Source organism: Rattus rattus, chromosome 1 (assembly GCF_011064425.1).
Source record: "Rattus rattus isolate New Zealand chromosome 1, Rrattus_CSIRO_v1, whole genome shotgun sequence".
Classification (NCBI taxonomy): Eukaryota; Metazoa; Chordata; class Mammalia; order Rodentia; family Muridae; genus Rattus; species Rattus rattus.
Window position 1 is genome coordinate 26227481 of NC_046154.1, and position 16648 is coordinate 26244128.

General features: G+C 42.6%; 1 protein-coding gene across 10 annotated transcripts in view; it reads left to right on the forward strand.

Moving 5' to 3' along the window:
• The window catches only part of Epb41 (erythrocyte membrane protein band 4.1), a 158567-nt gene that overhangs the window by 54744 nt on the left and 87175 nt on the right, over positions 1 to 16648 (forward strand). For 9 of the 10 annotated variants that reach the window (XM_032896852.1, XM_032896843.1, XM_032896865.1 and 6 more), the window contains exon 1: positions 13359 to 13832. In XM_032896852.1, the coding sequence (XP_032752743.1) occupies positions 13359 to 13832 (474 nt within the window). Of the gene's footprint in view, positions 1 to 13358; positions 13833 to 16648 lie in introns of those variants that run through there. The other variant, XM_032896859.1, reaches the window with a different exon arrangement.

A 16648-nucleotide genomic window follows, 5' to 3' on the forward strand; every position in this document is an offset into this window, starting at 1 on the left:
CACCCTCGGAGGTCAGAAGAGGGCATTGGATATTATATTATTATATTCTCATCAGAAGAGAGGAAGAGCTGTGTGGGGTAGCTCAGGCCTTTAATCCCAGCATTCAGGAGACGGATCTCTGAGTTCAAGGCCACACTGAGATATAGGAGACATTATCAAAACAAAAATATTCTGCTAATTTATTTTTTTTTTTTTTTTTTTTTTTGGGAGCTGGGGACGGAACCCAGGGCCTTTCCCTTGCTAGGCAAAGGGCTCTACCCCCGGGCAAAATCCTAACCCTGCTAATTTATTTTTATCTGGTATCGAATCTACATGTTTTGATATCTAATCTGTCCAAGCAGCACTACCAACCTGCGTTCTAAAGCGGCATATTTTAAAGAGAAAGTGTATTTTTGCCAATACTGCAAGACTCGTTAAATATAGAAAATAGAGAAACAAATATACTTTAATGGGGCAGAATGAATTTACTAGCTAAAACATACATTTGTCACTTGTGAATATAGTCTGTAAAACTTAATTTTCCTGTCAGAATGATAGCTCATTTAATCACAACCAACAGGCCTCTAAAGTACAATACCGTTTTTGAAACTTAAAAAAATAAATAAAAAAAGAAATTTAGGGAATTTTAACATATCCAAGTTCCCAGTTTAGAAGACGCTGACTCAAACTTAGGTCTGTCAAGTTAAAGGCAGAAAGGATTTATTTCGGTTTTATTTATTCAGAGTTTCATTTAGCCACCGTTTACTCAGAGTTTTCAGGCTAGTGTGGCAGAGAGGGCATGGTGGAGAGGGCACGGCAGAGCAGGCCTGCTTATGTCCCGCAGCCAGGAACCAGAGTGGCTGAGGAAAGGAGGAAGAGAAGAGAGTTTCTGTGGTGGCTGGCTTTTCCCTCTTTTTTTACCGCACCCCAGCCTGTATGTGGATACACGTGCAGAACAGCTCTTCCCCACCCCTGGTTATTCCTGTTTGGACTCACCCAGGGAAGTGCTTCACCAGCCAGCCTCCTAGGTGCCTCTCTATTGAGAGGACAGTCAAAATTCACAGCAAGAGTTTGTTTTGTTTCTCCGAGGTAGGGTTTTAACTCTGTAGACCAGGCTGGCCTTGAACTCACAGAGATCCACCTGCCTCTGCCTACCAGGTGTGTACCACCAAACCCACAGGAGTTTGGTTTTTTCAATCTGTCTTGTCGTCTGGCTCACCCACCCTGATTCAAGCTTTAGTTTTCGTCCATGGATTCTGCTGAGAATCTCTTTGTTGCAATTTCCTTCCATTTCCTATGTCCATTAAGGAGGAAACCATTCTCAGCGCAGAATGTGCACTGGTATTTTCTTATTTCGGTATTTTCATGACCCAGAACGTGGAATACACATTTTTGACCATTCCAAAAGACAGCCTTTCATAATCTGTGCCCACGGAGCCTTGAATTTGTCTCGCTCCCCATTTTCTGCCGTCCTGTATTTTTTGTTAGAGGTTTGCTCCTATAACACACAGGGCTCAGGCTTCTTTCTGGTGCTAACCCAAGTTCAGCTCTGCTCTGTGCCCTTCACCCAGCCCACTTCCTTGTCTAAGATTTAACTCAGGTTGTCTGTCAACATTCTTTGACGAGTTTGTTTCTGGCTGTGTTTGTGGGGGGCCCACAGAGGCAGCAGAGGTGGTCAGGTCTGGAGCTGGAGGACGTCAGAGGCAGCTGTGAGTCACCTCATACAGAAACTGAGCCTGGCGCCTCCAAGAATCGGACATAGCTTTAACCACTGAGCCGTCTCACCAGGACTCTCCAAATTCTTTTCTATTTATCTGTGTGCCCGCTTCTTATTTTATTTTTGGGAGACAGAGTCTCTCTGCATAGCCCTGACTATCCTGGAACTCACTCCATAGACCAGATAGGCCTTGAGCTCAGAGATCTGCCTGTGAGATCTCTGCCTCCCAAGTGTTTGGACTGAAGGCACGCGCCACCGTGCACAGTGCGAACACTTTCTGAACACGTTATTACATAATTACTAGTTTTAGCCTCACTTTTAAAATAGTCTTTGAGAGTAGAAGCTGGGATCTTGTTTAGCAATCTTGGCTCTCAGCAGGATGGATACCTTGGATATTCAGATATGTTCAATAAATGTTCCTTGAGTCAGTGCGTGAGTATGTTTGAATTAGCGAATACATTTTTAAATATTTCTTGTAATTATGATAAAATTTTAATTTCTCTTTTCCTCAAAGGAAAGAAAAGGAGAATATTCAGGTTTTTACTTATGAGGAATAAAAACCTCTATTGATATTATTGCTCTCCTTGGCCACTCATAAAGAGTATTACTTTATTATTTAAAAGATTTTTGCCAAAAAAAAAAAAAGAAAGAAAGAAAGAAAACCCTTTGAGTAACTTGAAATGACATTTTTTAATGATTTTTAAAGAAAAATTTAGAACTTGTTTTTTGCCAGGATTTAGTTTAATATTAGTTAAGAGAGTAATGTGTTGGTCAGGAAACTGTAAACTAGAAGGAAGTTGGTTAGGTGCGGAATGAGGTACCAGGGTTTCTGGGTGCTCTTGGCAGAACTGAAATCCAGCCGCATGTTTTCAGAGCAACCTAGCGGTTAGGTGGGAATGGCTAGCCCGCCTCCTTCTGGACTCAGGTCTGGGCAGATGACCCAGAGTCACATCCGTGGGGCATCATTGCTGCCGTCTGGGGAGATGCTCTTCACCCTGTCAGCCGTCTTTGTTGCCAGAGGGTAAGCTACATGAGAAAATATTTGGCAAGTATGTCAAGAATTGTGCTTCGGTGTGGGATGGCATGTTTGTTAATGCCCTTTGGAGGCTACACAATAAATTAACAAATTATTGTGTTCTAATTAAAATTTAAAAAGCGTTCTTCTCCGAGTGCAGGCCTTTATTTAGAGTAATGAATTACGTATGCCTCTAAAAAGCTTTAGAAGTACACAGTTCACCCCCACCCCACTCTTTTGTAGTTACTTTTTAAAACTTCAGTATATAAACTTTGGGTTTCTTTAAATTCTGCCTTGCTGGTTTTGGTCCTTTCTATCTCAAGATGGCTCAGGATTATGACTCAATCCTGCTAACCACACATTCAGTAGGAGCCCAAAGTATAGCTGTGGATCTGAGGTGAAATTTTGTAACTCCCGAAGGCTGAAATACAGTCTCCTAGGAGTGAACTACATTTTCACTTGAGGGCAGTTGTACTCGTAGCTTACCCGCTCACATCAGTCACTCTGTGACTGTCTGTGGCTGCAGTGACCCTTTCCTGCTGGGTTTGTCTCTGTCTCTCACAGTGTAGTGTGCACTTGACCTTCCTTTATTTTTCCCTGTCCCTCCCTGACTCCATCCTGTCCTGCTTTCCTTCTCCTGTCTGCCATTTTTAGGTAGGTCTTTTTCTTTTTGGTGTTTTGTTTGTTTTTGAGACAGCGTCTTCATACAGAGATCTGGCTACCCTGGAACTCACCATGTATACCAGGGTTTTGTTTTTTTTTTATTTTTTAAATATATGTTTTTATCAGGTGGTGGTGGTTTATGTCTTTAATCCTAGCCTTCTGAGAGGCAGAGGCAGGTGGATCTCTGAGTTCAGGGTCAACCTGATCTACAGAGTGAGTTCCAAGATAACCAGAGCTACACAGAGGAAACCCGGTCTTGAAAAACCGATCTATATGCCAGAAGGCGGCACCGGATCTCCTGGAACTTAGTTACAGGGGCTGTGAGCCACCGTGTAGGTGCTGCAGACTGAAGCTGGGTCCTCTGCAAAAGCAGCAGTGCTGTCAACTGCCGAGCCGTCTCTCCCTTTCCCCAGTTTCTTTAAAAAAATGCACGTCTCTCTCTGTGTGTTTGCTTTGTCAACTTGACACAAACTAAGAGTCACCTGGGAAGAGGAGCCTCACCTGAGGAGCTGCCTCCTTCAGACTGAGCTGTGTGTGTATCTGTGGGGCATTTTCCTGATCAGTGACTGACGAGAGCAGGTGCAGCCCACGGTGAGCAGCATGGCGTCTGCCGCTGCCTGTAAGAGAAAGCTGCCTGAGCAAGCCATGGGAACAAGCAGTCTCCAAGGTCTGCTTCCGGTCTGCTTCAAGCTCCGGCCTTGGTTTCCCTCCATGATGGACTATAGCCTGTAAGATCTAATAAACTCTTTTCACCGCCAAGTTGCTTTGTTCATGGTGATTATCATAACAGAGGAACACACTAGAATACTCTGGAGAGAAGACCAGTCATTATGTGGATGTGGTTTTCCTGATGGTCACTTAGCTGATAGTCTCTCAGAGTGGGCCTAAAAGGTATTTGAAGAACTAGAATCAATTTTATAAACATTACTGGAGGCTTGCCAGTACTGTGACTCAGTCTGCCTGTTCTTAGGATTTACACTTAATTTGGACATACTTTTAACATAACTTTTAATATTTGACTTTGTTAATGGTGGATTAGTTCATTGGAATAGAAGATGGTGCAAGCTGCTTTTTGACAGGCCTCCTCGAGGACAGCAGTGTGAGCAGAGCACTGCTTTTGAACAGAACTATCTAAGGCAGACTTTGAAACTGGAAGAGAGCCAGCCACTCCACGGACTTTGTTCTCCCGCTAGGACGTCAGTTCTGCATAGTAACTGAAGCTCATAGTGATGACTTAATCAATAAAGGTTAATTATGTTCTATAGATTTAAAAGCTAAAACAAAGCACATAGCTCATTTTTAAAAGATTTCCATCAAGAATGGCAAAAATGACACATTTTGAGACTTAATGGATGAGAAGATATTCTGTGGAAAATGGCTTTTTGGTGTTTGGGTTTCATCTCACTTCTGTCTCTGTTGATAGACTAGATCCTTTGCTTGGAAATCCTGAGTATTAATATATCTAGAATGTACATAGACATTTTCTACGTCCAAGCTAATCCTACAGAAATATATTGGTCGGTCTCTCTCTCTCTCTCTCTCTCTCTCTCTCTCTCTCTCTCTCTCTGCTCTTAGAAAGAGATGAGTAAGAATCTGTTTATTTAAAAAATATCTTTGAACAAGTTGATCCAACGGTATTAGTCATCCTAGAAATGACTTAAATTAAAACCAAGTTGTTGAAAACAGCCTGTTCATGCTGAGTATCACCCCTGATTCATGCAGTGTGGCAAATAAGTCTTCTTAAAGACTCAACATAATTTCAAGAGGAGGGAGGAAGGATTGCCTTTTTTATTTTGAAAACCATATTGGGTCTCTTATTTTTCTATGTGATCTTTTGTGTACTTAAATTGAATATAAAGGAAAGATAGTTTCCTGTGGTTTGGGGAGAATTGATTTTACTGGGAAACAAACTATTTTCTAGCATATTCTTAAAACTTTTTAAAAAGATTTATTTATTTTATATAAGTGCACTGTAGCTGTCTTCAGACACACCAGAAGAGGGTATCAGATCTTATTACAGCTGGTTGTGAGCCACCATGTGGGATTTGAACACTGGACCTCTGGAAGGGCAGTCAGTGTTCTTGACCACTGAGCCATCTCTCCAGCTCCTTAAAACTTTAAACGTTTGAACTTTTGTTTTTTGTTTTTTTTTCTGTCAGAAAGAATGTCCTAGGATTGCAATTTCTGAGTAGGGAAAACAGGCCTTTATCTTTTGTCTTGTTTTTTCTTAATTCTCCTGTCTTAACAATTTTCATTGCTGTGAAGAGACACCATGACCAACACAATTCTTATAATGGACGTTTCATCGGGGCTGGCTTACAGTTTCACGTTCAGTCCATTATCATCATGGTGAGAAGCATGGTGCTGGAGGTCTCCGTCTTGTTCTGAAGGCTGCTAGGAGACGAGTGTCTCTCAATGTCTAGGAGGAAGATCTCAAAGCCCACTCCCACAGTGACACACTTCCTTCAACAAGGCCACACCTACTAATAGTGCCATACCCTGGGCCAAGCATATTCAAACCACTCCTAATCCAATTGGTGACTGAGTTTACAATGTAACCTTTTAAAAATAACCCACTTGTGTTTCTACTCTAATGACCCTTGAGTTTCCTTTCTCTTTGTAAATGTTAGCCCTGGAAGAGAACCTTGAGTTCAGTCTTTTCTCTGGCCTTCATGACAATGGACATCTACCTTCTGACTAATGTTTTTGGTGATTATTCAGTCTCCATGTCTGCTAGTTTCAAATCAGCCAAACCTGAAAACTGGAAAAAATCTCACCCATGCTAAGTTTTTTTCCTTATTACTGTCCTCTAAACAATATAGCAGAGCAACTGTTAGCATTCACATTATGTGAGGTGCTGACACCTAACTGGAGATCCCTTTAAAGCATGTAGGAGGCCTGCTGAGATGGTTCAGTGTGTGGAAGGGCTTGCCTTACAAGCCTGACAACCGAGTTCCATCCCCAGAGCCCACAGTGGAAGGAGAGAACCAACTCCCCAAAATCTGTCCTCAGACTTTCATCCACATACATTCTGTGACACATGCCCCTGTCTTGTCTGTCTTTCACACACATGCACACATTAAATATGATAATATGAAACATTAGATGGGTGTGTGTAGTTAAATACTATGCTGTTTTGAATGAGAGATTTGAGCATCTGTGGATTTTGGTATCCTTGGGGATCCTAGATCCAGTTCCCTGTGGCTAACAAAGGATGGTTTTAATAAGCTGAGTTCCTGGGCAGACCGTTTAATTATTAAATGTCCCTGATTATTAGGAATTTATTTTTTGTTTTTATGTAAATGAAAACTGTTTATAATTTCCAGGGACTGTGAATTCCTCCTGTAGGAATCACCTTGTGTCACCGTGTGTCAACTTTAAATTATGTTATTTTGTCTTTTCTTTGGTAAATGCTTTCTCTTTGAATTACCAGAATTGAATGTAAGTTTTAAGTCACAATGAAATTGCTGTGAACTGAGGAATTCTTTCCAGAGAATTCTGGCTGGAGAGCTCCGTGGCCTTCTAGTTTCATGTACCTGTAACATTGTAACATTCTCAATAATACACAGTGAATTGTCACATGAGCGCTCTGGCTCTACAGCCTTAGAAATGTGGCTAGAGATCTCTGACTGTCTTAGAATTGTATTTCTCAGCCAGACAGAGGTGACAGACGTAGGCAGATTTCTGTGAGTTCAAGGCCAACCTGGTGTACAGAGTGAGTTCCAGGATAGCCAGGGTTACACAGAGAAACCTTGTCTTGGAAAACAAAACAAGAATTGTATTTCTCTTGTGGAATGTTCAGTCAAGATCTTAGATCTTTTTCTCGTTGTCATATTGGAAATTGGTGAGGTGGGTGAAAGTCAGATCCTTTAAGGGGCTCTAGATTGAGCTAGAAGTGTAGATTTGGCAGTCATGATGACAGTGGAGCTCGGCCACTCTGTGTCCCAAGTGACTGAGCTGGAGAGGACAAAGGGAACACTGTGGACAGCACTTAAGTTTATGATTCGATTAAGTGACTTACTGATTCTGAAGAGCAGAATTGAGTTGATTTCCATTGTGTGTTTAGATGGCTGTGAGAGACCTCTTTTCTAGTTGGTTCCATTTGTTTTGTGGTTGGCTTGAGACAGCTCTTTTACTATGTAGCCCAAGCTGAACTTGAACTCATGGTCTTCCTGCCTCGACTTCACTCGTGCTGGGATTATGGGTTTGTACCACTGTGCTCAGTGGGCTGTGTCTTACTAAGTCAGAGTGGAACAAGGGAGACACATTATAGAATGCATTTAGGGTTAGACCTGCAAATGCTTGTACTGAGGCAGAGCGTAGAAGAAATTCAGATAAGCCAGGGAGACTAGGGCAACAGTTACTCTTAAAGCTGACGTCAGCTTCACACATTCTCTCCCCAGTATTATTTTCAGCTTCCCCAGGGATTCCCACTGTGGCTGTGCACTGATAACCTGAACTCACCCGGCTGTTTGTGGAGTTTCTTTGTCTCCACTTTTTATTCACTTTATAGAAGGCTTCAGTGACTCCCCTGCTTTCAGGACAAATGATTTAGCGAAGTCAGGTCTTTCTAAACCGTCATCCCCTTGTCTCCCTGCCCCGTCTTCGAGGAGACCTCAGGACGAGAAATTCGTGTATGCGTGGGGCTCCAAACTGAAGAATCTAGAAATGATGCTGGTTAGCCAAAATAAGCGATCAGGGTTCTTTAGCAGCCGGGTTTATTAGTACAGACATTACCCTGAGAATTACAATAAAACGATCACTCCACTGTTTATTAAAATTTTTATTAAAGTACATGTTGACTCTATATTGAGGCTTTTTTTTTAACCTCTGAAGACGCTGTTTGTATGGGAAATGAGCATGTATACAGAATGGTTATAAGGTAATGCGGTAAACATTAGAAATAATGTGTGCCACCATGTAGATATTGAATAGATGTTCGATGCTATTATTTCACTTGAAATCTAATTTTAAAGGAGTGCTCTATTCTAACTGCACCGCCTCCTACTTCTCCTCATGTTCTGGTTCTAGTCAGTCTGGGACGCTTGCTGTTCCCTAAGCACCTGTAATGTTCTTACTAATGCTAATTCCCTGCCTGGGGCTCCATTTGCTCATGTACCTCAAGTTTCTTTCCATTGACATCTGTATTCATCCTGAGCTTAAAAGCCGCCTTTTCAGGAGCCTTTCCTGGCTGCTCTAGTTGAATGCTCTCTGCGTGTTCTCTGTTACTTCATAGTCCTGATTTCACTTAGAGCGCCTTGTCAGATGAAGTAGGTTTTGCTTTTTAGTTTTAGCTATCTATGTGTCTCTTACCTACTTAAGATTTGTGTATTAGAGACCCAAGCCTAAACCGTACACCGGGTTAGTGCTCAGTAAACATGAGTTAGAGTAAAGCGGGTAACTATGCCATTAAACTTCATTTTTAAATGTGGATAGTAAGGAAAGTTTTTTATAACGCTACCATACTGTACTGTTCTCACTGAGGTTTCCACCTAAAAAGCTTTACTGGAACACCAACCCTGTTACTTTAAGAAAGATTTAAAGAAAAAAAAAGAAAGAAAGAAAGACCTCATTTGGCCTTCTCAATCGGCTTAGTATGGGGCCCCTAATGATCTGATTTGCCTCCAGACAGCAGATGCGCACTGTTAGGACAGATGTGTTTCTGATTCCAAACGCTGTCCAGTTCTCAGGGCTTGGAGGAGTAAGATTGGCTCTGAATGGGAGTGCATCTCTCTGTCTTCAGTGTTGTGCTGATTTCCCCCCTTACAACAATCAAAAGACCTCTTTGTGACATGAAGTAAATAGACACTTCCCTTTGGGCTCTGTCCTAGGTTAGAATAGCATCATTCAGCAGGGAGCCATCTGTCTGCAGTGGGCATCCTGGTTCCGCCACTCGGCTTTGTATTGTCTCTGCGTATCCACGCCGTCATCTGTAACTTGAGCAACTCAATTGCGTGCACCACTGACTTGCCAGGACACGTTTGAGCTGCTAAAAAACAATCGTTATTTATTGAGCTGAATTGGTGGAACACACCAGTAGGCCCAGTATTCAAGAGGTAGAGGCAGGAGGGTCAGGAGTTCAAGGTCAGCCTTGGCTGCATAGGCAGTTTGAAGTTAGCATGGGCTGTATGAGACTTTGTCTCAAAGAGCTAAAATCAGTTTGTTTGTTTGTTTGTTTGTTTATTTATTTATTTATTTATGTTTTTGGTCTTTCAAGACAGGGTTTCTTTATGTAGCTTCGTCTGTTCTTTAGACCAAGCTGTCCTGCCTCAAGTCTCCTGAGTGCTGGGATTAAAGGTGTTTGCCCTCACGCCCCGCTCTTTTTGTGGCCAAGTATATTGATTCTTTTGTTGTCGTTCTATAGTTCCGTGTATATCTCAGTCGTCGTGTTCTAGTTGTGGCAGGGAGTGTATGCAAGGATTTTATCTCCAGAGTGCTGCATCTGGGCAGGTGTCTGTCTGCATGGGAAGTGGGGCACTGGTACACTACGGGGGTTAGCTGAATACTAAGGTCTGATATTGAGTTCTGAAGGACGGTTCCGCTCGCACACTTAATAACGTGGCCTTTGTGTGCTTCTTGCATTAATTTAGCAAGCGTTTGTCGAGTAAAGGTTTTTCTCGGTGTTCATGTTCCACTTTCTGGGAGCAGGTCTTTGCTGCTTAAAAGATGCTTCTGTCTTTAAAACTAAAACACGTGAGTAAATTCTAAAGCGGTATGTTCAAGACTGTCAGACACTAAGTTATTTTCTTGCTAAAACTTCATGACAATTCTTGAAGCCTTTATGAGAGAACTGGCGTACAACTTTTCATGTTGGGAAATGTTAGTTCAGAGATGTTTCAGTCTCCTTCCGGTCAGGCAGATGTGAAGCTGTGTGTGCAGTCAGTCCACGGACATCATGGGCCATCCTCAACTTCTCTCGCTTGGTTTTACAAAGGGTGTGTCGTGCTCTTGTCGCTTCTGCATAGCGACAGAGATTTCACATCCGGGTTTTTTTTTTTGTGTTCTTTAGTTGCTTTGGGGTTTAATGAAAGGTAATTTCAGACATGTGTTTTCTACTTCTGATACAAAGATGACGACCATTTTATTTCTCTTGAGTAGACGTATGCCCCAGGAGTAAGAAATCAAATCCGAGTTTTGGTTGGTAGATGGTTTGTACAGTGTTTACGGAGACCACATTTGTATTATATTAGCAGAGTTGTTCTAATGACAGTAAATGAGGTTAGAAGATGTACTTCTTTAAATATCATCGTTTAAAAAAAATACTCTTCATAGTTAAAACTAGATTAGATTTCTAAGGGCTTTCTCTTTATTACTATGCCTTCATTTATTTTGGTACCATCTGTAGTGGCTTATACTAGCAGTATTCACTTGGGTAAGTTCCAGTGTCCTATCCAAATATTAACTAGTCCTGACCCAGTCTAGAACCCTATGAGATGGGGAAGTTCTGGAATTGAAGTGACCTCAATTACAAGATAAGATGATAGCTCCTGCCCCCTCCATGGGGTTATTGAAAGGTTTGGTTGGGATAAGGTAACTGACATGGGGCCTGACACCAGAAACAGTGCCCAGTGCAAGTGTGAGGGGCTTCCCGCTTTAACTGCTTTGTCCCCGTGTATGCGGTTGTCCTAGGAGTGGCTGCACTTTTGTTTCATTGTATCAAAGTTGAATCCAGAGTAAACTTCTCTGTGAAAGAGACTTTGTTTGTTTGTTTTGTTTACTGTGACATCATTGGCACTAAGCCTTTGACCTATGCTAAATGCTTGGTAAGTAGTTGATGGATGAATGAATTTGCTTGAATAAATTTAGAGGGTGCCTTTGATGTTTATAGATATCAGACGAGCTCAGGTGAAATTAAATCATTAAAAAATATATTTGGTCAGTATAGATGGCTCAGTGAATAAAGGCACCTGTTGCCAAGCTTAACCTGAGTTTAATCCTCAGAACCCATAAAGTGAGAGGAGAGAACTGGTCTCCACAAATTGCCTTCTGATTTTCACATTTAATCCTTATAAAACAAACAAACAAACAAACAAAAAACTGGGTGTAGTGGCTTACACGTTAAATCCCAGCACTTGGGAATCAGAGGCAGGTGGATCTCTTGTGAGTTTGAGGCCAGCCTGGTCTACAGAGTTCCAGGACAGCCAGGGCTGTATAATGAGACAACAAAACAACAGAATAAAACAAAAACAACAGAATAAAACAAAATACAAAAAAATCCAAACTTTTTTTTTTCTTTTTTTTTTTTTCCGGAGCTGGGGACCGAACCCAGGGCCTTGCGCTTATTAGGCAAGTGCTCCACCACTGAGCTAAATCCCCAACCCAAAATCCAAACTTTTATTAAGGGTATGGGGAGATGCGTCTGTCAGAAAGGTGCTTGCCGCCCTGTGAGCATGAGATGTGAATTTAGATTGTCAGCACCCATGTCTAACACTGAGCTCGGTGTCACATGTCCTTAATCCACATGACTGAGAAAGCAGAAAGATCCCTGCAGCTCATTAAACAGCCAGCTCAGCCAAATCAGAGAACTCCAGGTCCAGTGAGAAACCCTGAATCAAAACCCTAAAGGAGAGAGTAATCGAGGAAGACACCCAACGTTGACCTCTGACCTCCCCCATGTACACATGTATACTACACACAAGAACACTCAATTATATTCAGGTTCTGTTCTTTCTGGGCATTGGGTGTGTGGCGGTCATAAAGACTCACAGGCTGGATAGTTGGCTCAGCAGTTAAGAGGACTTCATCTGCTTACACAGCACAAAAGTTTGATTCCCAGCACCCACACTGGGGGAGGCCGAGCTTACAACTGCCTGTGACTCCAGCCCTGGGAGATCAGACACCATCCCTGACCTCCTTAGGCAGCTGCGCGTGCGCACGCATGTGTATACACACACACACACACAATGAATCTCTTTAAAAAAAAAAAAAGACTCAAGATCTTATTCTCATAAAACCTTGTATCTTAGATGGAGGAGGGGTTTGGAAGAAGGGCAGTAAAGTTGCCCAGGTCTGAAGTGTTGTAGGGCTGAGGGGGCATCTGTGGGAGCAGGGCCGCTGCTTTAGTTGGGGTGCTGGGTGCGTGTCTCTAAGGGACGTGTCAGTCATCTGAACTGGAACAGCAGTGACGATGCCTTTGATTCTCATCCCGGGGCTTGAGTAATGGTGCTGGGACCTTGACACCAAGTTTCACATGTGTGAGATTTGCAGCCTGCCCTCTCCGCTCACTTTAGTAAAACATAACGTAAAACAACATTGGCTTTCTAAAATTTTCCCTAGAGCATTTCTCTGTTTTCCCCTCCTAGTACGATGGTTTCGCTTCCCACTTTCAAAAATGCTGAGCACTCAGAATCCCATTTCTCAGGAGAAAAATTCTTTCGAAGAGCTTAAAATGGGATGCCTCTGAACGAGGGTGCAGTTCGGTATTACGCCACGAAATCTGAGGCGGTCTTCGGTGTGGCTAGTTTGACTGTATGCTTGCCCTTGCTGTTGTCAACTCTGATAGCAAATGTGTTTGTTCTTTGTAATGGCGAAGTCCTCGCCCTAAGAAACAGGACGAGGGAAAGCAAAAGAGACTCGCAGGACTTTAAATGTAATCATCTCTTGGGATGGAATTCCTGCAAACCTTGCCGTTCTGACTGGCACTTTGAAAGGACGGTACTCAGATGCCCTGTGTTAGGAAGCAGGAAGGTGTATTTGCTATGTCCAGGTCTGAGCCTTTAACTTAACCGTGGTGTATTTCATTACATGGGCTTGGTAGATACTGTTTTAAGTTAGTCTCTCAATGTGCATATCTTTCATGACTTAAGGCATTAATAATTTATTCAGGATATATAGGTAATTTTTTTGTGCTTTAATGCAAGGTCTTCTGTTTAATGGATTGGAATTCTGTTGGTGATTAATATATTGCTTTTTGTGGTTTAGGGGTTGCCTGCAGCAATGTGTTTTGCCTATAATCCTTTTCATCTTCCTTTTAATAGGAACATCATGACAACAGAGAAGAGTTTAGCGGCTGAAGCCGAGAATTCTCAGCACCAGCAACAGAAGGAAGAAGGCGAGGGAGCCACAAACTCAGGCCAACAAGAAAGTCAGCTGGAGGAGGCTTCCCAAGCGGCAGCAGCTGAGGGCAGTAATCAGGGTGAGCAGAAGCTGAAAGCGTCCAATGGGGACACTCCAACACATGAAGACTTGACCAAGAACAAGGAGCGGACATCAGAAAGCAGAGGCCTGTCGCGACTGCTCTCCTCATTCCTCAAAAGGCCCAAGTCTCAGGTCTCTGAAGAAGAAGGCCGAGAAGTAGAGTCGGAGAGAGAGAAAGGCGAAGGAGAGCAAAAGGAGACAGAACTGGGAACCAGCCTTGATGAAGACGTCATTTTAAAAGCCCCCATTGCAGCTCCTGAACCCGAGCTCAAAACAGACCCATCTTTGGATCTCCATTCATTAAGCAGTATAGAAACACAGGTAAGGCGTGTGCCTGGGTGTGTGTGTGTGTGTGTGTGTGTGTGTGTGTGTGTGATATAATGAAGATTCATTAGATGCTGCCCTTTTCATAGAAGAATATTTGGCTTTGTTTCTTTTGAGCCAGTTGATTTAGGCATTGATAAAATAAATAACACCAAGAGCTTCTCCTCTAAAGAAATTAATGTCATCAGTTGAAACCTGACTTAAAAAATGTACTTCATAAGTCAAAGAAATGAGAGAAAACTATCAAATGAATATTCAGTCCATACATCATCTCACCCTAACAATGGAACACACTTGAGTTTTATTGGGAGAACAAGAGAGGAGTGGGAGGTAGTTGAACTTCATTTTGATGGAATTAGGGACAGAAGAGTGAGTTATCAGGAGTATGGCCCTTAATGAAAGTCTTCATTAGTCCACATGATGGATTTGGGCCATCCCAGGGTATAGGCTAGCCTTGCCTGCCTTATTAACCTGTAGGGAGCACAATACTGTGAGATGCAGATAACAATGTTAATTCTATTCCTTGTGTAATAGTTTAATATTTCATTACATTTATTTATTTCTGTGTGTGCATGCATGTTCGAGCATCACGGTATACATGTGGAAACCAGAGCACCCCTTTGGGGAGTCTTCTTTTCCCCACTGTGTGGCCTTCAGGAATCAGGCTCAGGTAGCCAGGCCTGGCAGCACGTGCTGTTACCTGATGAGCCATCTCGTCACCTCCCTCTGTAGTATTTATTCATACACGGCTTTGACTCTGTCACAGTGTAAATAAGCCTAAGTTGTTCCTTTGTCCAAAGCACATGTGAAAGCACCCGTAGTGTAACGCAAACTGTCTTCTAGGAGCCTTAGTCTTTCCAGCCCGAGGGAATGCAAAGCACGAGTTATGTTCAAAATCTTACTTCTGAAGCTTCAAGTATTATCTAGTTATTAAAGTTTAAGTCCTGTGTGTACTTCAGTGAAAGGCCTAAAGGTTGGGTTATATAGTTTCATTAGACTTCTAAAATTATTGCATGCGTTTCTAGGAATATTACTTGTATATTCAGAGGGCCAAAGGCCAACTTTAGGATGAAATCATAACAGGCACTGGCTGTTAGTAAGACAATATTGAAACAAGATCCGGGCTGGGGCGATGACTCAGTGGGTGAAAGGCTTTCTGCACTAGCCTGGTGACCTGATTCAAATCCCTAAAGCCCTCCTAAGAAGCTCAGTGTGGAAGAACAAATCTGTAATCCCAGCATTCCTCTGGCAAGTTGGGAAATGGAGACAGGAGACTCAACTGGAAGCTTGTGGCGGGTCAGTTAGCTTAGAGTGAATAGTGCAGTGGGAGAAACAAGGGAGACCCTGCCTCTAAGGTAGATACCAAGAACCAGCTCCTTAGAGTTGTCCTCTGACTTACACATGTGTGTGCTCACACATATGCATGACCACACACACACACACACACACACACACACACACACACAAGATTCACTATGTAATAGTTATGAATGAGATCCATGGGATCAAGCACAGGAAAATGATAGGTCCTCGTGCTTGCAGGACAACTATTTTACTGACTGATCCATCTCCCCAGCTTCATCTATCAGGCCTGTCATTCACTCACTCATTCATTCATTCATTCATTTATGAAGGTCTTGCAATGTAGGCCTGGGTAGCCTGGAAATAGCTCTGTAGACCAGGCTTGCCCTTAACTCACAGAGATCTCCCTGTCTCTTCTCCTGAGTGCGGGACCCATCAATTAGTTTTAAATGCTTGCTTGCTTGTTTGTTTAGTCAGTCAGTCATTCAAAACTAATTATTAAAAACCTACTGCGGCTCTTGCTCTCTCTTGCTCCTCTCTTCCTCTCTTTCTTTTACCCTTTTCCCGCTTTGTCCCTCTTTCCCCATTTCCCACCCCCCCCTTCTCTCCATGTGCTCATGGCTGGCTTCTACTCCTCTCCTACCCCCCCCCCCGGTCTGCCCTACTACCCTCTTAACTCCCCTCCCCATGCTCTGAATAAACTCTATTCTGTACTAAGAGAGAGAGAGAAAACCTACTGTGTACACCAGGTTCTAGGATAGCGTGTACCTTGAGAAGTTACAAACTGTAAGTGGCAGGACAGTGTGGTGGCTCAGAGGGTGAAGTGTTTGCTGCTGCAAGCCTGATGACCACCCACATGAAGGTGGGAGGAGCAGCAGACGGCTTGTTGGTATAAGAAATAGTCCAGTGGCTGGGACGAATAGGGTAGCTTATGAAGGCCTCTCTGAGGCTATTACAAGCCTGTCAGCCATTCCCGAATCTGGTACAGCAAGCAAGCAATTCAGGCTCTTCTTTTTTATATATAAATGTCAATCATGTATTGATTTGGAAGAAAAAAATCACATAATTTAGTTAAAACTCTCAATAGATTTATTATGTTGAAAATAAGAAAATAGTCCAGTGGGGGCCCAGCAACCCACACTGACTTACAGCCATCTGTAATGTGATCCGATACCCTCTTCTGGTGTGTCTGAAGACAGCTACTCATATAAATAAAATAAATAAAATCTAAAAAATAAAATAAGTAAAAGACAAAACAGACTACAAAAAATCGTAAGAAAATGTGGTTCAAAACATTCTCTGACTTTTGGGACTGGAGAGATGGCTCAGCGGTTAGGAGCACTGGCTGTTCTTCCAAAGGTCCTGAGTTCAATTCCCAGCAACCACATGGTGGCTCACAACCACCTGATGCCCTCTTCTGGTGTGCATGAAGACAGCTACAGTGTACTCAAATAAATAAAATAAATAAATAAGTATTTTCTGACTTTTCCTGTGTTGCGTGAGGATTTAAT